Genomic DNA, 23,928 nt, shown 5'->3' with positions numbered 1-23,928 from the left:
TGTTGGATCAGGGTCCCATTGTGTTCCTTGCTACTCTAATAAAGCGTAACAATTTCTCATATTGAAAATTCTTTTATTCTGTAGTATATAATTTTTGGAATTGTATTCATTCTGTAGTAATTCCCCTGACAAGCTGAAATAAGCTATATTTAATAATAGGATAGTAATGCTCTTGTCTTTCTGAAATTATTTTTTGTGTGTGTGATGCAACTGTCCCTTCCATTACAATGTGTGTTTGTCCCAGTACTCCGTTCTTCCTGACTTCAGTACATGAAGTTACACCATTTCTTTTCTTGAAGACTTTTCACACAGGAAGGAAGGTTTTTCTTACCTTCAGAGAAGTTTGGTCTCTCGATTAATTTGCCAGGACTTGTGGAAAAAAAGAAATAATAATACTAATTTTAGAATTTGTATAGCACTTCTCATTTTAGGTGTAAGGAGACTTTAAGAGAGTAAAATCTTACAATCTTCATTTTACAAACAGAATAACAAGAAGCAGTAAAGAAAAGCTAAAAGGCTTTCCAAGAGTTACACAACGCGTCAGTGGCTGAACTAACACTAAAACCCCTGCAGTTGCTCATCAGCAAGAACTGCATTCATTCCATTCAAGGCAGGCAAGCTACAGTGGTGCAAACCCACTGTGAGAGCTAAAAAAACAATCATGCTTAAATCTTCTGACTACCAAGCCAGTGTTTCAGCAGAGCAGACAGCCATGTCGAATATACTCATCCTGGAAAATTTCATTATTTTGCCCACTGTCTGTCCAAGGAAACAGGATTGTCTGTGTTGATCTTTAACAGGATTTTTTTATGATTCATTTGTATAAAGCTACTGAGATTAGGAAGAAACCTTTTTTAAAAACAAACAAACAAACAAACCAACAAAAAACACCAACTAGATGACAATAAGGTTTGAAAATCTACTTTATTTCTTTACTTATTGAGACATGCATATGCTTTTATGGGGGAAAACCCTGTCTAAAAGTACTGCAGACCTAAAGATTTGAAAAACTGAATTAAAAAACTTAACTAAGTATGCCACTGCAAAAAGGTGAACTAGTACAATAGGATGTTAGCAACAAAAAATGTTGGATTGACTTACAGTTGTGTAGTTTTAAAAGAGCTGATCCAGATTATTACTGTTATCCAAAAATACTGTTAAAAAATTGTGTACAAGTTATCATTTATTTTGAGATAATTCAGCTGCATTATGTTCAATGACAGGTTTAATACTTGCAGAGTACCCAGAACACTAATTATAACAGCTATTTGATGTTTTTGTGCATGTTGGCCGTTAAAAAAAAAACACCTCTAAATTACCTCTTACCTGTCAAGCAGAAGGCACTCCACCCACATCTACCTTGCTTTTCTTTGGTCTTCCCTTGTGGGGTTTTCTCACAACAGCTTTCCAGAAAGCACAGCTTTCCCTTTGCTATCTTTAGCACATTTATGTTCTTACGAAGGCAAACAGGCTCTCAGTGCAGGGATTTAGAGGCCTTTCCTGCTAATTGCCAGCTTGTAAACTTAATTGGACTGTCTCCCTGGGCACCGTTCCTAAATCAATTAGGCAGTGAGTTGGCTGTCACCTCTTTTTCCCAAGCAGGTTGCTTGGAAGCGTACCACCCAGGAGAAGTCAAGCATCCAAATGGGAAGATGTTGACCTCTACAGCTGAAAGTTATCACATTTTAAAATTCATTCTGTATAATTGATGTAAAATCTCTTCTAGGAAGAAGGCAAAGCTCTTTCTATCCCTCTCTCTCTGCCTTCCTCTCTCCCTCCCTTCCCTCCTCCCTTCCTCTTTGTAGTCCACTGTGCAAAAATATGCTATTCTCTATTGTATCCTGCTTTTCAGCTTTACCCCTCTTCTCCTCCACATGATCAAGGTAATGCTGTGTTGATTAGTCAGCCCCTCTTCCCAACCTCAGCAGTTTTTAGGTCTCTGCTATTTAAGAAATAATGCAAATATAAATTATACAGAAAATTTAGGAGTCCCTGACAGCAAAACCCAGACAGGCATTCAGGACTGAAATAAAATCCATAATTAACTCATGGCTAGAAATTGTTTCCCATAAAAGTCTGTTAAGAAACTGTGTCAATGAGAACAGGCAAATATGTTTTTAACTTCCAGCTGACATATTATGATTTTGGACAAGTTCTATGAATTCTCCATGGTGCTGTCTAGCCAGATTTATTTCAGGAAAAGATTCATATTAAATTTAGCCTCAAACATTAATAGCAAATATTTTTGGTGTCTAATGCCAAACTCATTTTCAAAAGCATTGCGGCTTCTTGTCGTTGATGTCAACCCAGATCTTGGATAACGCCAAACTTGGTACTGGTGCCAGTGGTTCAGCGTTGCTGGCCTCAAAAGACATTTTAAATGTAGTATTATATTTATTTAGCATGCAAATAAGTATTTTCATTTTCACTTAGTGATTAATGTGAAGATTGCCCAACCTATATAATACTTTAAAAACACCAAACGTTTAGGAAGAAGTAAGTCTACCATAACAATTAGATATTATCACACATACACAGGTTTGACACGGCTATTACACAGTGTAATGTTCATAGGCTTTAATATATGCAAATGTGAAGTGAAACACAATAGGCACCCGTGTATTTTCTTTAATGACGCTACAAAACTAAAGTGTTTCTCTGTTACGATAAATAAATACATAAGCTTTTTTCCCCCAAAGTGTCAGATCTGTATATGCAAGTCCTCTGCAGGTTACTGGTCCTTGAGCTATAGTCAGATACTTTCCTCTACATTTTTTTCCTCGATTCTTATTTTACATCAAGAACAATATTCACAACTACGTTTATGAAAATTTTGTGAGGTGTGTTTTCTATGTATCAGGTCTGCTTTTCTCTCTTCGCAGACTTTTATTTCCCCAGCCATCCTGTCACTTTAATATCAGTATTGAAATTCAGCTTGTTCCCTGTCTCATCAGAATTAAAATTAGTTTTGCCAATCTACATCAGAATATAAATTGAGAAAATAAAAAAATAACAATATGTTTTTATTTAAAGAGAGCAGAAGAGTAAATTTATTCTGGTCTCTTTCTAATGTCTGGAGCAGTAGTGATAAAGAATACTCTAGCACAGCGACCCAAAGCAAGCAAGGACTGCTAAATTGCTGTGTATGGCCTATGTCACACCATCATATGGGTAGTCAGAGACAATAAATAACATTATTCTCTGCAGCTTTTCAGCCACCTTTTCTGTTCAGAAGCTGAGACCTACAAGTGAAGAAAATTTGAGAGTCTTTTAGTTTCTACTTTTCAGACAGAGAGTGCTGTAGATAACCCATGTTCTCATGGAGCGAGCAATGTGTGTCTTGTTTTTTCCCCTTATGACAAGTGTGTTCTTGGTTTCGTGTGCAACTGTGATTCCAAGGTCCCTAAATATTGGTGTTTTTCATGATATCCCCTCACAGAAAAAATGCTTTCCACTTAGAGAATTTTGCCAAGCTAGAAGTAAGTTTTAGAGCAATTGCAACATGGAGAGTAATTGAGTAACTGCTGCTTTAAAGTTTGAGCTGCTGTAAACTTGTAGGCATAGGTACATTTCTGTGAGACAGATGCTACTTTCAGGAAGGAGGTGCTAGAAACCTGAGTTTATTACCTCCAATACGATAATGATAAACTGGGAACAAGCTTTTTCTACCATGTTTAAACCAAACTTCATTACATGATGTTGTCACTAATAGGCGTTGGCCGCGTTCACTCAGCTTCTGTGTGTGAAGTTCACCGATGGTTTTTCTCAGCTATCCAAAGCACCATCAGTCTAAATATACTGAGATAATAAGAAGCTATCTCGTATAAAAATTTAATAGTGAAACCCATTAACTTAGACTTCCTAATTTTAAACAACAGCAATTATTTTTAACTGTACTGAAAAGTAGTCAGCTACTGGTTTACATACTCATAACACTATCTTTGGTTTTAATATTTCCTGTAAAAGGTGTGATCACAAGAGGACAGCTGGGCCTTGTGGAAATCATCCACCAGTACATTCGTTACGATGAGATACACGAGGCAATTAACGTCCTGAACACCATGAACTGGAACACGATCGGTCGTCAGTGTTACATATGCCTCAGTGCTATTGTCAATCACCTTCTTAAACAAAAGCTCACACCAGACAGAGAAGGTAAGGGACTGACTGTATTTTTAATGTATTTTTATGGTGTCTTTGTAATTCATATGTGGATTATGACAATATGTTGACTTTATAAAGAAGACCATAGCGAGAATGCCGGCAGTGAGCCAGGTTATGGTACTCCATAATCAAATGTCGTATGTAGACAAGTCATTTCAATAAAATCTGGAGCAATGTGTTGATTGCATTTCAGTTCATTTGTATCACTAGTGATATTAAAATAATGTGTATTTTAACACATATATGTGGTATAGGTGTGACAATATTTACAGTGCTGTCTTATATGTGCTGTAACGTTTATTACACTGCATAACTTTAGCTTATGTTACAGACTAATGTTAATTAACATAAGATTCAAATGTTTTTCATATGTTCACACTGAGACAGCACTAAGGAGGAATGACAAGAGATTTTAGTGTGGTTTTTAAGGTGCTTTCAAAGAGTCTTTCTTTACAAGGTCCAAAGGCTTTGAATACACTATCCTCTGCTGCCTCCTTTAGGACTGCAGCATTTGTCCTCACTGTAATCTTCTGGCCCCCTGCAGTAGTAGCCGGGGTCCCTCACAAGAAATGATGGATTTTAGGTTCAGCCTTGTCTCTACTGAAGCCTGGTGTGATGCCTTCCTCTTGATTTGCTGTCTATCTTGAAACTCAGTAGCCTTCAAGATTTGAAGTGCCTTGATTTAGTGAAGGTGTTATCCTCCAGTCTTGCAGGCAGACAGCTGGGGACCAGGCATCTTCTGTGGCAAGAAAGAATATGTAGGATTCTGGTGTGTTTGATGATAGAAAAACTCCAAGGTGTCCTACATTGCTACCAAACCATCAGCTATCCCATTTTGGGGGATCTGATTAAAAAAATCTCTACATTGCAGACACGGCGTATCAATTCTAAATAAAACCTGCTTTTAAAAGGACCATGAAAAGGGCTGGTTTTCAAACTCTTGTAAAAATATGCACATTATAAATAGATGCCTGTGTGTTTCCCCCCATGCAGCTCCCTAACGTGGTTTACAGCAGACGGAATTTCATTTTGTGCAGGAGTTATTCTATATGAATATAACAAATTTGGCATGGTAATTTGTTTTCTTTTTTATTAGCAAAACACAGTGGGGCCTTTTATTTATAGCGATGGGGCAGTTATCTTTGAGATCTTTATTCTGCCTTCAACATCAAGCTGGGCTATCTAATGAATCTATAACTGTGCTAGTAGTTACTCGTATTCAGAAGTACAAAACATGCTGTCAAGAAAACAGCAATGGCAAGAGAGTATGGCTTGTTTTTGCAAAGGTACTGCTGTATTCAATTTTAATCTAAATTGACTGCTGCTTTGAAAGAAAATACCTTTAAAGTTCAACTTATCTTACTGTCTAGATTTAAGATAACACAAAACCTGATTTACTAACAGTTTGCCTGTGTTCCTAACACAGTACTATTAGCACATTCAGTGCTATCAAGCCTAATGAAGTAAGATGTAACTGTACTTGGAAATAAAGAACCATTACCACTAAATACAGAAATGGCTAGTTCAAACAAACATTAATAACTGCAAATCAATGAGATTTTGTCTGCCTAATGAGACAATAGGTTATATTTTGCTTTTAAAGCCCACGCAAAATTCTGATTAGCAGTAGCAGTTTGCACGTTCGCTCTGAAGGGAGAACCTACATAGCAAATATATACCAAATTCTCCCTGCTCTGCCTATAAGGGCTTGTGCTCTGATTATAATTGTAACTTGTCCTACAAGGACCTGTTAACTCTTAAGCAGAAAACACATAACATAAATATTATTGACCATTAAATTTCCTTTCAGCTAAACATATGGGACAGAAATGTATACTGTGTATTTTCTTGTATTATTCATAATTTTGTCTTAAAAACATATAAACAAATGCCTAAGAGATCCAGCTGTGGAGTATAGCAGTCAGAAAGTATTTAAAGCGGAGAAAGCTTCTGTAACAAAAGGGCTTTATTTTATTGATTATAAGAGAGGTTATCCTGTTTCCCACCACTACACGCTGTAGGAGAGTCAAACCCTTAGGGTTTCTAGAGCCATTTATTTAAAGTTTTTAAAGAACTGTTGGCTGAAGAGGTTCCTTAGACCTCAAGGCCATCACAAGAAAGGTTCTGTCACCCGCTGACCTAACACAGTAATGCCTGGAAAACTGAACTTCCTTGTTGTTTGCCTAGGAGGACAAAGATGATTTGAGCTAATTGACGGTTGATCTCTACTGGACAAACTCGTTCAAACTGTATTACTCTTATGAGTCACTTTTAATTGTAAGCTGCTGGTGAGAACTTGATGTGTTATAGACTTCTTCATCCTTTTTGACAGCTTTTGTTGCTCAAAGTCATTGTCAACTCTGCCTCAAAGTGAAAGTTTATATGCACACTTGTGTTTGTACAATCTGTCATATTTTAATTTCATCTGTCCTACAACTGCATTACATTTCATCAGTGTTTGAGAAATTTGACTGACTGCAAACATGAGTAACCTGGTGTAATTGAAACAGTTTCACTTGTTTCATTGCTGCTGTGTTTGAACTTCACAGCACAGCTTGAGGCAAGCCTTGGAACCTTTTATGCTCCAACAAGACCCCTCTTGGATACAACTGTGCTGGAGTACAGGGACCCAATCAGCAGATACGCAAGAAGGTTCTTCCACCACCTGCTCAGGTGAATGACAGTTTCAACTTCTATCAACTTAAAATTAATTGCATATTTCAATAACCTCTTACTTTAATGTGGTTAAAATTTTCCAAGAGGACCACCCCTGAAAAAAATGCATTCGTCGTTACTGTTTGTTTAACTCGCACTTCGTTCCTTTCAGATATGGTGTTGCAGATAAAATGCTATTCAGAGCTCTTCTATCATCAATGCACTTTAAATGCATCACCCTTTCCCTTTTAGCATGACAGAAGAAAGATAGCATGCTTTTGAGAGATTTATATTCCCCCACTACTTGCAGGTTAACTGTTGAAACAACTTACGAACTTGGAGAAAACACCGACTTTAAACAGATGCTAAAACGCAAATGAATGGTGCATGGTCCGAGACATTTTTGTCTTTGCACCATTGAAACCGAAGCATTTTGTTATTCTCAAAGTTTTCATACAGAAATTCATATTCTGATAATTTTCATAAAATAAAATGTAATTTTCATAAAATAAAATGGTAATTTCCATTAAAATAAGAGGAGAAAATGAAACGTTGCATGTGTCTGTAAGTTATGTGGCATTAGAAGAGTCATAACACCAAATTCAGCTAGAATTTATAGTACATTGGTTTATTGCTATGTTTCTCCTTCATAATAAATTAATATCCTAAATTTCAATCAGTTACGAATATCAATATATAGCAGTTTAACCTGTTCATATGTTCAACCACAAATACAGCTAAAATATTCCCTCTGAGAATTATCCAGTGGGTGAAAATAAGGAGAAATTACCTTCTGAATGCTACAGTGTTTGTAACACCTTGTTGAGGAGGAGTGTAGATGGACATAGTGAGAAGACTTGCAATGCACCCTTTTTCGGTGATTCATCCAGATTATATACACTGTCTGCATATGCAGAGCTAAGAACTGCAAGTTACTTTGATAGTACAGTTTGTGCTTCTTTCAAATCTTAACGAGAAATATTTTATATGATCTTCTGCATTTTGAATCTGAATAAGATCACCTTTCTGCTAAAGAGGTCCATTCCAATGGGGAAATTATTCTAAGTAGAAGAACGCTCCGAATATCTGCATAATATGCACCAGCCTTTCACTGAAGTTTTCTTAATAGATGCGGCCACAATAGTGGGTACAAACTCTGGTTTTGCCTTTCTCCTAGAAACCAGCAGGGAGGATCTGTTGCTACAATGGCCAACTGTAGTGGCTGCAGGCCAGTTGCCTGCAGAGGACAAATGCGGAAAGAATGCCTCAGAGATTGCTGAGAGGTGTAACTAGAGTGCTCTTGCATCTGCAAGGGAAAGATGTATTCCCTCTGACTCAGGATTTGCTTCCAAATGCTAGCAGGCATGCAGAGGCATGGGGCTCTGGCGAAGCTATCAGCCCTTGGGGCTGCTGAACACAGCTGAAACACTGACTCAATCCCCCTAGCAAACAAGAAGCTTCAGCGTCAGAATGCTGCTTGGGCAGCGTGGGGCACAGACAGGAGGTGTGTAGAAGAGTCTCCCCGTATCTTTTACCTCCACTGTAAAGCAGCCTTTGAACAATCTACGCTTGTGGCAGGTTTTGGAACAAATGTGTGTTATTTTGCTGTTTCTCTATTGTCAAAGGGATTTGTATTCAACTGAATCAAAGTGATAGGATCATGTGATTGCTGCAGAACAGATGGTAATGCTTAAAGCTTATCTAAGAAGACATAATCTAAGTACAAAATGAAATGTTCAAAAATGGGAGATTTATCAGATAGAAAGCAAGGAGATGGTGTTCAGAGCTGATCTTTATTGTATTAAAGTGGCTGTGCCTTAATTGGTGTTTATTTTCTTTTAGATGTTTTCTTCAGTGACTAGAATGATTTGAATGTAGGCTAAGCAGAGAGTACTACAGATTTATTGGAGGGATGGTAAGCCATGGTTCTGGGTGAGAGAATGCCATCTAGGCACGATGCAATGTCTAGGAGAATCATAGGGAGGCACAACGCTCACTAATTCTTTCAGGCACGCAAAAGTTGCAGCTGCTGCTATTACATCCATCTGTGAGGTGCCAGCAAGGCAAGCCACTTCTGCCAGCCTGCATTTGCAATTGTAGATTCAGAACAGGAAGAAAAGTAAGAAGAGAATTATGCTCTTGCCTTTTCAGGTCACCATATTATGCCCACGAGGACACTGAAAATGGAGTAGTCCTCCCACTGCCTGTTTGTCAGAGACAGCAACTGTATGTGGGTGTCAGAAAGACTACATATTAAGTCAGTTATATGCTCTCTATCTCAACCCTTTTTGTTTGATTTATTCACTTTTTTACCCTTATTCGTATAGCACTAAATACTTGCAGGCTAGTTACAAATAGTTAACAAATCTCTTAAGAGTGAATTTTTGTTACTGCAGATGTGTCTGCATGACCAAACAAGAAGACATGAATGCAGATGCACTGCAAACTGTCAGTGCCAACTTGATGCAGCACTAAGGGACATTTGTTACTGTCTTGCAAGCATCAGGAGACAAAAGCAAAGTGATCACTTCGTACCCAATTGCAGCAAGAAGTGGAGGGAAGCTTAGCGCTTCCTAAATTATGTGCACTATAAGTATGGCTGATATTCAAAAAGTATTTCTTGGAATAGAGCAGGGCCTTCCACAATTCCTTTGGGCTTCAGAGAGAGCAAGCAGCAGTTGCACAGAAGGTAAATCTAGAGGATAAGGAGCTAAAACACGCAAGGAGAAGCTCAGAAGTGGGCTAGCTAGAGAGAGGAAAGTGGGGTTAGGAACATGAGTAGAAGAGAACGGACTGGGGACAAAGGCCTGAAGGCAGGGATGGGGACATACAAAGTCCTGCAAAAGGGCAGAGTGAGAGTACAGAGCAAAATGGGGGAAGACAGTTTAGGATGTCTGTGGTGGGCTATAGAGACCAGACATACGAGGGGTGGACAGGGAAGGGCGGAGTCTTTCATACAAAATTAAAGCATTTAAATGTTTCTAGATCTAAATCTGAAAAATGTTCATATAAACAAAAGTTTTCACCCCCCTCTCCAGCTTTCCCTTGAATGCCCCACCAATCTGCCTTAAGCCTTTTCTAGAAGGACCCACTCTTGGGAGAGAAATATTAATTCATTCTACATGCTGAGACAATCTTTGACCTGCCTGCTGAGTCTGCCAAAAAGGTGCCAGTTGTTGTTGTACTTTTAAAGATGTGAGTGTCCGTATTTACTAGAATTGAGAAATGCAGTTACCTTTTCAGAAAGGCTATCCTCACCTAGTAATAATCATGTGCCAATGATTTTAATCTTTACTGCAGACTGAAAGGTTGTATGTACAGTTGCAAATAACTGGAGACATCCATTTTCACATTATCAGTGAGATCATAAGCTAACGATTTTTCTGCCATCAGAGAGAACAGTTTCTAGAAAATGTGGAATGCTGTGATGGTAGGTTCCCTCTTTGAGGTATCGGGCACTTCAGCAAGAAGCTGTGTCACTACTGGCTATATTGCAAGTCTGGGTTAGAAAATGCTGCTGCAACCTGAGGTGGGCCAAGGAACACTAACAGCACAACTGAAATGCATCACAATTAGAAGGAAGGAAAATGCCTTGCAACATATTTGACGCAGCTGTGTTATTTGTATCCATCGTTATAAAAGCCAGGTTCTTAAATTTGCAAACCATGCAGCATATTCAGCTTCCACTAAGATGGAAGCTTAGAGCCCTGAATATAGAATATGGAATACCTCCAAAAACAGGCGTTCAGTATACAAAATTAAAATTAAAGGCCTCCTAATTATATGCCGGGGATCCATTACAACAGTATTTATGGAATGAATAATTATTTTCACTTTAAATTCTTATCTATAATTAAAAAACACAGGAACTGAATTACAAGTGTAGAAATATATCTTAGGTGTTCCTTGCCTCTTGAGTAGCACTCTGGTATTTTATTATGATGTCACTGCTTGTAATAACATAATGCATTATAGCATTATGTAAAATGTTGAGCAGAGGTGAATTTATTAGGAACCCTTGGGGAGCTGTAACCTTCTTGCCCCCACCCTTTTGTTGAGCGCTGCCCAGTAAGTGTATTTGTGTAATGGGGGAGTGGCTGCACAACCTCCTGCCTCTGTATAACAGCCTCATCTAGCCGTGTACAGAACATGGAATGGGATGGAATAGTTTTTCACTCGTTAACTGTGGCATCGCTGACTCATGGCTTTGCTTCACTCTGATCAAGCATTCGTAAACTGTACTTGTCATGTTTTCTAATGCATGAAATTATCTTGTTTGTTTGACACACACACAGAGGCACAAACACCCGCCCGCTCTGTTTTGTTCAAATGTTTCTGTCTCTCTCAGACAGACTGAGGAAGTAGCGTAGCATGAGCTGGGGGTAAAGGCTGGGCTGGAAAGTAAAGTCTGACATGCAGCTCAGGAGTCGTATAATTAGAATGCAGCCACAGCTCCATGTTTCTCCTGTGCCCTTTCCTCCTTTGTAATTCTGCTTTGGTGTTTGTGAATACACAGTTTCAGGATCTTGTTGCTTTTTTTTTTACGTGGAAGAATACTAAGATTCAAAACTATTTGGGCCTTTCCATCTGATAATTCCATTAAGAGAATGTAATTGGTTTTTTTTTTTCCCATAGTACAAATATGCTTCCCTACAAAGTAAAGCTCTGTTGTAAATAGCAAGATAGTGCATTTGCTTCTTTCAAGAGCAGAGTGCAGCTCTGATCACGTTCACTGGTTGAATTTTGGATGGATTCATGAAAGATTGTTCCTTTATCTGAATACAAAAATGAAAACCTTCACCATAGTTTTACTGACTGTTTTTACTCCTTTGCAGATCTCAGAAGTGGTGTGTACACTTCCCGGTGTTCAATGTAAGATGCTACTGGTTAAATGCAAAGAAGAGTTTAGCTACATGTTGGGTAGGCCATTCAAAAAGTGGTCTGACTTTACACACAGAACTTGATAGAGCTCCTTTGTAAATAAACATTCGTAAAGGAGATGAGAAAGTAGGTGGTTGTTAGCATCAGGGGAGATCTGCTTCCAGCCAGTACTGATTTTTATGAATCACTTCACTGTTCAAGAGTTCTGAAGTGGACTGCTATACTACCTGACATGATGCCTTGACACAGTCAGTTATCTCTTAAGTCCAAGACAGCCTTTGAAAAGCTAAAATAAAGCTCTTTTGCCCTGCAGGTACATCACTTATGCAGTACTAACTACCCGTTGGTAAGCAGGTTCCCGTGTCACTACACTGCAATCTGCTAAGTAGATATTCACTGTGAGTATTCCATCCTAAATAGGACCTTAAATCAAAGGTGAAAAAATGCCTCAACTCCATAGGAATAGTTCCCAATCCCATCTGCTGCTGACTGTATGGAACTGAGGGACAGAGTGAGCAAAGAGCTTTTATGATCTTTTTTAAGAGCACCCTAAAAGTAGAATCTGTAATTATGCTGGTACATAGTGTGTCACAAAATATGTATAAACATTAATGATGACATGGTTCAGGACTAAGAATGTCTTTTATATTCATAAGGTAACCTATTAGGCATTAAATGATGCCTTCAGATAAAATGACCGCTGATGTCAGTCAGGTTCTCTATGGTGGCCACATGAACAGAATTCATCTCTACAGGAGTAAGTTCAGTAGCAGCATTCTGACTCAAGCAGCACCTTCTGGAGAGGACTTTGAAGAGTCATTTTTTTGTCATCTTATGAAAACGATCAAAACCAAAGGTTTTCATATTACCATGGTACTAATAAATGAGAATTTCAATTGCTATGATGGAACTGCACATGAAAAGATTCCCCTGGTCATACTTCTTGACCTGTTTTAGAAGCACGAAATAAAGGCACTTATTTAATGGAACTAGATTATTTTTGCAGTTAAAGAGGTTAAATATCTCAGGAAAAGTTTAGAATATATTTGCTTCAGTCCTATGTTGCTAATGATTTATTTTTTCTTAAATCAGCTTCACAACAGTTTTCAATTTCAGTCAGATGCTTTGATGCCACAGGAATGGCTCCAGGATTTAATTCTCTAGTGGTGATTACAATATAAGAAATATTGAGCAAAATATTGGGAAGGGGGGACAGGACGACAAATGACATGACATAGTTGCTTGAGAATAAAATCCCATGAAGATAAACCACAATAAATGTCAGACATTTAGGCAAGATTTTCTACTGAACCTAATGGGAGATGTTGCTTGGAGCATGGGAAAAATGGCCCCTCCCACACACTTAGAGCAGCCCCAGAGCTGTTCTAATATGGAGCCATTTCCCACAGCCACCAAGAGATGGCTGTTTGGTGGCCCAGAGTGCCGTAAGTCCTCCAGTTCTCTGCTACATCCCCACCCATGGGACTGCACTAGAAAAAAGGAACAGAGAATAGCTACGCTGGACTAATGTTCTTTGTGCCAAGGCTATTCCCACATCCTGATTAATCTGACTTTGATATTGTTACTTTTAGAAGCTGAGCCCACATGGAGACCATTGTTTTGTTGTGTTGTGTTGTGTAACTGATAATCTGCCTCCATAAGGTGGCTTTTTCTTGCTCTACCAGCTGTGCAATTCCCCTGAAAGGAATCTGAGGGGCTTTGGGCACACATCAAATGCAGAAAAAAATGAAATATACCATATTCATGGACAAAAACTCAAGAATAATTTCTTAACAACATATCTCCACCCTTGAGCAGCTGCAGTAAGTCAGCCTCAGCTTTCCTTTGCAGGTGATCAGTTTCTCCCTCCCCATCAACTCTACCTTGTTGCTAATGGTGTCTCCTTCTGGAGTGACACTCAAAAATCTCGTCTTAAGGTCCTGATCAAGAACCTGAATTTAAGATGCTGGAATTTTTTCCCCCGGCAATCTTTCCAGATTGATTCATGTCTCATCTCTTTACCAAGACACTTTTCCTCCATTCATTGTCAGAGTCTTCCCGAGCCCCACCATTACACTTCACTTTTCTGTATCTGGACCATCTGACAAAATTCTGTCTTGAGCTCAGCTCGTCAGTTCAGAACACAACAGGACTTGGCAATATGTAATTCATTTGTTGTGTGCAAAAATGGTTTGTTTTGCTCTGTAAAGAGCTTTGTTTTTTCTGACTTTTCTCCCACTTCCGTCCAGTACTCTCCACAAAGAGCTAATTGAACAATCAGTCAGCCCTAGGCTTCCTGTCTTCAAATGCAGAGCCCCCTTTTATGGTTCCTCAGAACCGAAGAGCCTGCTAAGGAAAGGATACCATAAGTAAAATTTAGAACAAAAGTCAGCAATAGTCAATTGTCCAATAACTGGATATAGTGTCTCAGGGGTGCATCTCACCTCTCCTGACTTAATGTAGAATTTAGATGTCCTACACACTGATCTGGGCTTCCTCTGTAGTTAGCGTAAAGACATGGACACCCAAAGCATGAGTAATCTCATCGGAGGGAGATGTCTAAGATAAGCGTGAAGAATCAAATGCCAGTGCCTATCCCTATCAATTAACTGTAAAGGGAGCCTACCTGATTAGCTTAAATTAGCCATGTAAAGGTGAGCTGTTTGAAGATAAATGGAATGATTTGCACTGTAAATGTCTAGCTCCTGTATCACATTATTACTGGCCAGTTAACAGAAAGATCTTAGATGCTCAGATATAGTTTCTGCAATAGAAGGAGAGAGGCACAAAGACTAGCAAAAATATATGAAAAAAACGTTTGCAGAAAGATATAAAAAACAGGTATGAATACAAGTCTCTTTAAAATTCTCCTTTTGACAAGTTGGCCAGGATAGGAGAGGATGGGGGTGTTTCTTAGTTTACACTGGTAAGTGTTGAAGTATCGGTAAAAGAGGTTATACAGTAATAAATGACCAGCACTAGGTAAAATTAATACAGAATTTCTAAAGGTAGTCAAGCATAAAATAGCTGAAATACACGCTGTGGTGTATAACCTCTTATTTAGAATGACCTTAGCACCTGAGGACCAGAACATGGAAAATACGATGTCAGTTTTCAAAACACAGTCTGGAGAGACCTTGAAGAACTATAGCCCTCTAAGTCCAACCTTCATACCAGTGAAATTAGTAGAAACTGTATCAAAAAAAAAAAAAAACAACCAACCAAAAACGTGAACATACAGACAAATACTTTGTACTGGGGGAGAGTCAGCAGGATTTCTGTAAAGGCGAGTCATGTCTCAAAACTTTGAATTCTTTGATGTCAGCAACCATGTCGGTAATGGATATCCAGCTGCTACTGATGAAAGTTTGACCATTGAAGACCTTTTTGGAAGGTCTCCCACCAAAACGTCTTAAAGAAACTAAGCTTCCACAGGATAAGAGGAAAGCTCCCCTTTCATAGGTAAGTAATTCATTAAAAGGAAACGGAGTAAGAGTAAATGATCAGTTGCCAATGGAGGTCACCAATGGAAATTATAAGTATAGCAGATCTGTACTCCTAAGTAGCCTGGCAAAGGAGCAAATAGTAAAGTGCTAGCATTTGCTAATGATACTAAATTATTAAGACTAGTAAAGATAGGGCTTGCTGTGAAGAACAGCAAAAGGGCTTCAGAGGACTCAGTGACATAATGTCAAAATTGAAGATCAAGTTAAATGTAAATAAATTCAAAGTGAAGCACGTGGCGGTGGTGACTCCTAACTTCACGTATAAAATTATGAAGTCAGAACTCGCCATTATTCTGGAAGAAGAATGTGGTCTTGTAACTCTCTGACTATAAAATAGTCAGTTCGGTGCTCAGCACAAGTACAAAAAGCAAATTGGATGCCAAGAATTCTTAGAAAAGAAATAGACAACAAACAAGTGAACTTCAGTTCACTTGAATTTTGTGTGTAGTTTTGGAGTCCCATAATCTGTAAAAGAATATAGTAGAACTCAAAAAGATTTTAAAAAGTCAACCAGGGTGATTAAAGGCATGAAACAGCTTCAGTGAATGACTAAGTAGACTAGAGCTCCTCAACCCAAAGAAGAGGTGACTGAGATAGAGATCTATTAAATTGTGTTGAGGAAGAGGACAGTAAATGACTGCTCACTGCTTCTTCTAATACAAAAACTAGGGGTCATGAAGTGAAGCTAGCACGTGGCAGTTTCAAAATATAGTGATTCTTCATGTAACATATAATTAACATATGAAGCTCCTTACCGCAGGATGTTGTGGATGATAAAATTGTATATGAGTTGAAAGGCAAGGTTCAGAGACGAGAAATTCACTGAGGAATACCGACATAGAAACCACCTCTGTCTCAGCAAATCCCTGAACCACAAATTGTTGGAGACCAGGAGACTAGTTAGGGGAATATCACCATGTGCTTGCCCTACTTTATATTCTTTCCTAGGCGCCTAGCTCTTGGTGAGATATTAGGTTAGATGTACCTTTGGTCTGAGCAAATGATCATTTTTACATTTTATGTCCTCGTACCTGATGTTGTGCAGAAAAAGCTTAAAATACTCAGTAGTTTTCCATTTGCTCCTTCAAAAATGTGACAAAATTCATACGATCAAATTTCTAGAGAATTTCTTGTCTGTCTCTCCTGTGGCTATATTTGCTGTAGTGGACTTCTTATGTGTGGGAATTTTGTGAGCATTACCACTGCATTATTTTATTATAAAGAAATAATATTGGCTATTGAAAATCCTAGATTAAAAAAGTAAACATACTGTAATGGACCTGTAACTCAACAAGTGATTCAAAATTTGGCCCTGCACCATGACTTTGTAATTAGATATTTCTCTTTAGGTAGCCAGCTCTAGAAAATATTGAGCTAATGTATTTTCTCTGAGAAGTCTTAGCACTAAAAAAACACATCTTATCCAATATCAGGCATGACGGAGAATTGACCCTGTACCTCATGGAAAGTCAAGGAGGAAAAGGGCCTGTTCATCTTAACTTTAATACCAAATTTCTGTCTGCTGCCATTTGAAATTGCAGAGATATCACCCATATACAACAGGGATTTATTTTGGAGGCAGCAACTCATCCTTAACCGTAGCAATGATACTGGGCGTCTGTTATAGAGACGTCTTTAGTGTGTAGACATGCTGATATGTTTGCTCAATAAAATCCAGCTTTCAAGACATACTGTTAAGTTTACATGATCACCAGAGTGAGAGGGATAAAGCTGGAAAAGAAGAAAAGCAGAAGCGAATAAATGCAATAAAGGCTAGGATTTAACAGACAGGGTTGAGTAAAATAAATGTGAAACAACAGGTGTCACTGACTCTTATCAGCATTTTTAATTAACATCTGTTTTTAGCCCAGAGTACTTTGGAAGAGTATGTTGGAGTGTGTCTGTATTTAAAGATAAAGATAGACTGTTGAGGAGTTGCTAAGTAGTAAGAGGTTGGGGGAGCGGAGAGGTTTGGGAGTGGGGGGAGGCTGTGTTGGCTAGGTTGGTGTTACTTGCAGCTCAGAGAAACCTGAGGGAAAGCCCCCATGATAAAACTGAAAGGTAGGGAAATATTGCTATGGCAACAAAATACATTCTCTTAAAGGAAAATGAGTATGAAAAAGGGAAGTACAGAGTGTGGGGTATTCAAAAGAAGTACACAATACAAGAAGAGAAAAGGCCGAATCTAGTTTAAAAAGAATCAAACCATCATGGTTTCAATGTATATAATAATAATTTAAGATAGTAATAAATAGCTGATCTCTAGATTTTTGTAGCACCTACTATTGACAGGCTCAGAGCACTTGACAAACACGAAAGAATTATGCTACACAGTAGGAAAACATTGCTGTTGCTTCCATCAGTCATCCTCTTCAGTGACTAACCCCATTCTTTTAGAACCCAGGCTAGCGTGGTTGACCAACATCACCTGGGAAGTGTATGACACAAATGTTCATAGAATCAGGATCCGTTAACTAATACTTCTTTGGCTTAAACATGAGATAGTTCAATAGTTTTAAACTAGTGCTACTTATAGTTAATATAGCAAAGGTCAACAAATAAATTATGTTGCTTTTTTAATAGCTAAAACTACTACTTTTTCTAGAATATGTCATACATCTAGACTATTTCTTACTAAATACGTATATGAAGAGTTCAAATGGTGCCTTCTTACTAAACTACTTCATTCAAAAATTAACTTGATTCCCTTGAAAATCCAACTCAAAAATGCCTTAACAGCTCTTCTTTGAACATAGAAAGTCTGTTCTGAGAAGAAGCATTTATGTTTAACATAGAGTCATCTGGACTGTTTCACACAAGAACAGATTTAGGTTTCCTAGAGCAGAATATCATCCTAGAAGATAGGAATCACATGGTAAGATTTTTTTTTTTTTTTGAGTTGGGAATGTCTTCAAGATTCACAGTCAGTTACAGCCCTCGAGGGCTTTCTCTGGCCAGGGAGTCATACTGTCTGGCTCCCCTTATTAGCTTTCTCTTTCCTCCTATTTTTTTAATCTGGTTGCTTGGTTTGTTTTCTTGCTTCATACCAGAGGATACCCTTTGATGTGAAGGACATTTGATTCTACACCCAATGATCTATGAAGTTATAGGTGGACTTCCTTTACTTCAGAGACACATAATTTGACAGTATAGTTCAAGTGACAGAGATTTTGGGTGACTTGAGATATTTGTGCCCATTTGAAATTTTCTGTGGTTATTCACTAACTTTTACTTGAGACGTATTTATGTGTGACCTTTGAAAGGTTCCGTAAGGGATTTCCTTTTAAACAAGTCACTCAGGCCCCAAATCCAGCACTTCACTTAACATGCCCATATTTAGGGCCCATAGAAAATTATAGGTCATAAACCCTTATATTAATGCTTTGCTAAATTTGGGCCGGAAGGAATGTATAGATTATACCTGAACAACCTTTAGAGCTTCTGCATCTAAAATACAATTTAGAAGATTAAACCTTGACTCACATACATACAGACCTGGTGGCTGTTTCTCCATTGGCCTTTGGTGTGCTCTGCAGCACCTTCTCTTCATCAGTATGAGAGTATGTTAGAAGGCAACAAGGTTGTGGATCACTCTCAGAGGTTTGTGTGTCCTGTTCAAAAGAGCTTATAATCTAAAAAACTAGTAGCATAATAGCAGGAGGTTGGCAAAATGATACCACTAGCATCTCAGAGGTCATAACTTACTAATGCATCCATTTATTCTTCTGTCAGTTCCTTATGAACTTAGAGAATCACTGATGAATCTCAACCAACTTTTCAGAGTCTCAGAAGTTTTGTGAAAATCAGCAACCAGTTAGGGTTAAATAGGATGCAGATAATTATCACCATCGCCAAAAGCTACAGCAAAAGTTCAGAAGATGTTCTGCCAATCGAAACATGCACTGCCTAACACCAAAGACAGTCTATGTTGTCTCTTGCTCGAACCATTGTCGGGAGGAAGCTGAGCGTACCCTGTTGGGAGAAGAAGTGTATGTTGGCAGGGCATATAGGGAACAGGTAGGCTTACAGTGCTGAGGCTGGTGTAGGAGGAAGTATAGGAAACTAATCAACAGTACTCTTTGCTGTTCACAGAATATATTCTTTTAAAAAGCAGCGGTTGTGGTTTACATTTCTGATTGTGATACGTGAAACTTTTGGTATGCCTTTGAACATACATTGGTGTTAAAATAGTCTAGCTGCAGTAAACTAATACCCAGCAATTAATTAATTTTTGCCAAAGGAGATCAGTAATATCAGGGATAGTCTGTTTTCCAGATTCATTATCCAAACAAATAATATGAGAGTATCAAGTAAATTCAAAAGTTATGAGACCAAGTCCCCCAAATCATGAGATTCTGAAACACAAACTTACAGTCTGGGGAGAGAGGGAAAGGTAGGTTCTTAGGACAGTTCCTGGTCTTTGGGCTACATTCAGTGGTCTGATTTTCTCTGCAACTGTCTTATTGAAAATAAGGTGTCCTACTGAACTCATTAGGGTAAAATCGTATTAGGTTTTGGTTGACTTTTGTTTAAAGTGGTTTGATTTTTTTAATGAAATGTGAGATCTTGATGTATTTATTGCTCTCCAGGAGCTCTAAGTAAAGAGCCAGTATTACAGCGTTCTCTATAAAATGAAGCATATAAATCTTTGACTAATACAATATTTTATAGACGAAAGGTTACATAACAATCTAAGTCTTCAGAATTTACTGAAATTTTGTTTCAAAATAATTCCTTGAAAGTCAATAGAATTTCAGGGTTGTCATTTTAAGGATGAGCTGAAGTTGCACTATCTATACCTGACTTCATTACACATTAGTATTTTTCTTGTGAAATATATAAGACCTTAAGCCTTGGGCCAAGGTTTTTTAAATGGGCTTTGAAGCTGTATTCTGAAATACAGCTACATGTCTAAATCAGTAGGGTTATATTCAACAGTTGGTTGAAAATCAATCTGTCCCCATTTAAATCAACCACATAGCAACCTAGCCACACACTTTTTACATTCTTTAACCCGATAATCTGTAATTATTCTGCCTTAGAATTCCATTGAAACAGGGTGCAGAGTCATTTTACAGACATTGTTCTTTATTTTAATATTGTCTAATTTAAAGGAAAATATTTCAGATAATAACATTTTTTCAGGAAAAAAAAAAAAGCATGAAAACTATTTCTGTTCCAAAAATTGCTGATATGAGAACTTATGGGAAACAGCTCCTTTTATGAATAATTATTATTATTGTGTTTAAGAAATGGGCAAGATGCCTAGAAATTGAATGAAAGAATGAGCTATTAAATTGAAATATTAAATGAAATAACTGAATTAAAAGTGATCATGTAAACCCTGCAGTAAATGTTGGGAGCTGTAGCTGATTGAACATATTTTCATCATCTGTTTTGTATGCTTAAATACAATTGCCTGATGTAAGTAAACACTTGATTGATATTCTGAATACTTTAAAATCTGCATATGCATCACAGAATACTGAACAATTAAAACTTAATTTCAGTGTAGTTTGATTACATGTAAATTATTTCAATATTCATTTTTTCCTGTTCTGTTTGCTCAGTGCATATTTAATATTCACTTTTTGAATGCATATCACCCTTGATTGGACTGTGAGATGAGGAGAACTCTGAAATTTCTTCTGTTAAAAAGGATTGCCTTATAAATATTATTTGTGCCACAGCTCTTCCCCTGCAGATTATTTTCTAAATGTTGTGTACCCTTATTGAAGACAAGGAAAAAAAACTGCTGCAGCCCTCCTTTATCAGCCCAGCACAAGGAATATGCTTACATGGTCGATGGGCATGTCTAAGAAGGCTTGTTGGTTGTAACTAGTCCCTAAAGAAATGTTTCCATCTTTTCTGCACTGTATTTCTCTCTTGCTTGCATGAGCTGTCTCTCCCTTCCCCTCCTCCTCCCTCCATGTGATTTTTTTTTTCTGGTTCCTGAACTTCTTATGAGACGTTTTAATATTATTCGTAAATACTACAAATATTTTCAAGTTGACCATTTTCAGCCTGAAAAATGTGTCTCTGTCGTTTAAGTGACCTCATTCAGTTTAGGTGTTGTGGAATACGTTGTTTTGATCTATAGTATTTAAAATTACATTATTTATGAACGTCCAACAAGAGGAAATCCTGGGCATTTGATTCTCTTTTTATTTATGCCAGTGAAAAGAATAGCCTCTCTGAAGTTAATAGATAACATTATTTTTTTATTATTATTTATGTATTTTATTTAAAAATTTTACTTTCAGTGAAGCCACATTCTCAGAATACAAGCAAGCAGGAGGTCTGCCACTCCACCATGGAAGGCAGGTCTGGATTCTTCTCTGCCTCGACCATTTTTGACCTGCATGAGCCTTGTCATATCACTCATGTTTCCCCTTTGTTTCCTTGTCCATACAACAGACGTACTAATAGACAGCTTTTAAAACTTTTGTAGGATACGTGGAAAGGTTGCCGAAGTGCCTACAACAGTATTATTTTATTATATGAGAATTTCAACTTAATATTGTACGTGCTAAACAGCTTGCAGGGAAATGTTTTCCTATCTGTCCTATATAGCTAATCGCAGTTTGAGAGTTTTAATCTTGAAGGTCATATTTCTGTTGGCTGTCACTTTGACCAAACAAGTGGCTGAACTTCATGGTTTACAGGCAGATTTCCTTATCTCTCTTTTTCAAGAGACGTATAAGTCTTGATTGCTGGAGCTATTTTGAAGCAAGCAATAAGTAACAAAGTGGAGGGAGGGGTGGGAAGACACTCACTTCAAGACTGATACCCTGTAGATGCCATTTTAGAAAGCAAATATTGTACCTTGTAATTGTAGCACAAGGGAAAAAGGGAGGCTGTTTTGCTTGGGGGTTTTTGTTTGTTTGTTTGTTTAAGGAGCTGATAAACTGCAAGTGAAGTGTGCTAGCAATAGCAAGAGGTCTTCCCACAATAAAATATGCTTATAAAACAGACATTCTTAGCTGGAGGTTGGTCTCATGCCGTACAGAACTCTCTCTAATTGTTCCTCTAGAATAAAAACACCGCAACTCCCATGCCAAAATAACAAGTATCTTCTAGTAAAGCTAGTTTAAAAAAACCTGGACATTCTTGACTGATTTAATACTGTTTGCCTAAGTAATGCAAACTTGTCACTCTTGTTTGAAACCTCCACCTTATTTTAAAGCAATTCCATTTATAATAATTTGTGAAGTATCTGTGATTGTTATTTCTGGCTCTCTTGGTTTGTGAAGAGCATTTCTTGGATAGTCTTTTTTTTCTCTCTTTTTTTTCCACGGTACAGATCTGAAAATAATGAGCTAACTTCACAGTTTTATGAATAGGGGCCGTAATGAGACTGAAGTATGTATGTTGATTAAAGGAAAAAAAAATTGAAATCTTTGTGAAACAGCAAAGAAATGACAGCTTTAAGGCCATGATTCCATTCTGCAGGTCAATCAAACGAAGAAATTCCTTTCCATTTTTTGGTTGCAGGCATTTTTGCCTTGGCTAAAGCAAATATCATTCAAATAGTCTGTATAGTTGTAACTTCGGAAAAACAAAGTAATGATGCAGACATTCTTTTTAGCTAGTCGAATAGCCGGTTTCTGTTTGGTTTCCAGTTTCCCCTCTAAGTACTAAGAATGTATATTTAATCCATAATTGAAAAGAAAAATGTGCCAGAAAAAGATACACACGATAGCTATTCAAGATACACATATTTTAACATGTACTTATTTGTCTTAATTAAAGCATAGCTTCAGAAGCAGCATTGCAACACAATGGATTTTAATGGAAAATCCTTCATAGAAAGCATGTTGAAAAGCTTCAGATACGTAGATGTGCATGATAAAACGGTAGTGCACGGCCTGTTCCCCAGTGATCAAGAGGTTAACCTTAATTCGTCTCTTCCCCTCCCTTGAACAGGTTCTGTGAGGAGGGCTGCAAATTAGTGCTTGGAAGAAACAGCAGGGAGATTAGCTCTAGGGGTGAAAGGACTCCCCACTCCAGCTCTTAGGAACCTCACCTGGAGAGTGCATTTCCTTTTCTACTTAAGCTAACGTATTATGCCTTCTCCTCATGAATGTTGTTCTTTGAGGAGAAGTCCTTGCTGGCTCTATCTTGCAATCTGCTGAATCATCCCAAGTGTGCAGTAGAAGAGAAGAGAGCGATAAGGTTATAGCAAGAGGGAGAAAACCACTTCAGCTTTGACCAGAAACAGAAATCCCAGTATGGTACATCATATGGGACTCCTTCACCCACCCAAGGGAAGGATTCCCATGTTTCCCTTGTGCTGACACTGGACTGAAGAAGAGCTACAGCCTTACTCATTGTTTCCTAAGATACCCTCGAAGTACAGAACTCTATAAATACTGGCATCCAGATGATGCTGTCTGACAATATCCGTTGGCTGAGCACAAACGACACCTTTCTAACACTGAGAAATCACAATGCTGCTTTATCCACACTGGGGCAAAGAAGTCATCTCCTTCCCAAACTTCAAGCATCTACAACTGATCTATTGGTGAAACTGTTAACAGGTGAAAAGGGGGAAACTTTACCAGTAATGGGAAAAATACAGAAATTGTCCTATGTGGAATCAGTCTTTTACTTCGCAACTGAAATAAAATTGGGGTGTTTTGTTGGTTTGCATATCTAAAGATAATCACCAAATCTATTTTTCTAGGCATTTTTAAACAGCTTAAAATGTGCAGTAGAAGAA

The 23,928-nt window shown here is 37.9% G+C and overlaps 1 protein-coding gene across 2 annotated transcripts in view; it reads left to right on the top strand.

Annotated features, from left to right (window-relative positions):
- WDPCP (WD repeat containing planar cell polarity effector) overlaps positions 1-23,928 on the top strand; it is a 102,228-nt gene that overhangs the window by 29,989 nt on the left and 48,311 nt on the right. For both annotated transcript variants that reach the window (XM_086630973.1, XM_086630965.1), the window contains exons 10-11: positions 3,967-4,155; positions 6,714-6,837. In XM_086630973.1, the coding sequence (XP_086487099.1) occupies positions 3,967-4,155; positions 6,714-6,837 (313 nt within the window). The remainder of the gene's footprint in view (positions 1-3,966; positions 4,156-6,713; positions 6,838-23,928) is intronic.

Source organism: Tauraco erythrolophus, chromosome 2 (genome assembly GCF_009769465.1).
Source record: "Tauraco erythrolophus isolate bTauEry1 chromosome 2, bTauEry1.pri, whole genome shotgun sequence".
In the NCBI taxonomy this organism is placed as follows: domain Eukaryota; kingdom Metazoa; phylum Chordata; class Aves; order Musophagiformes; family Musophagidae; genus Tauraco; species Tauraco erythrolophus.
This window is presented reverse-complemented; position numbering and strand designations above follow the sequence as displayed.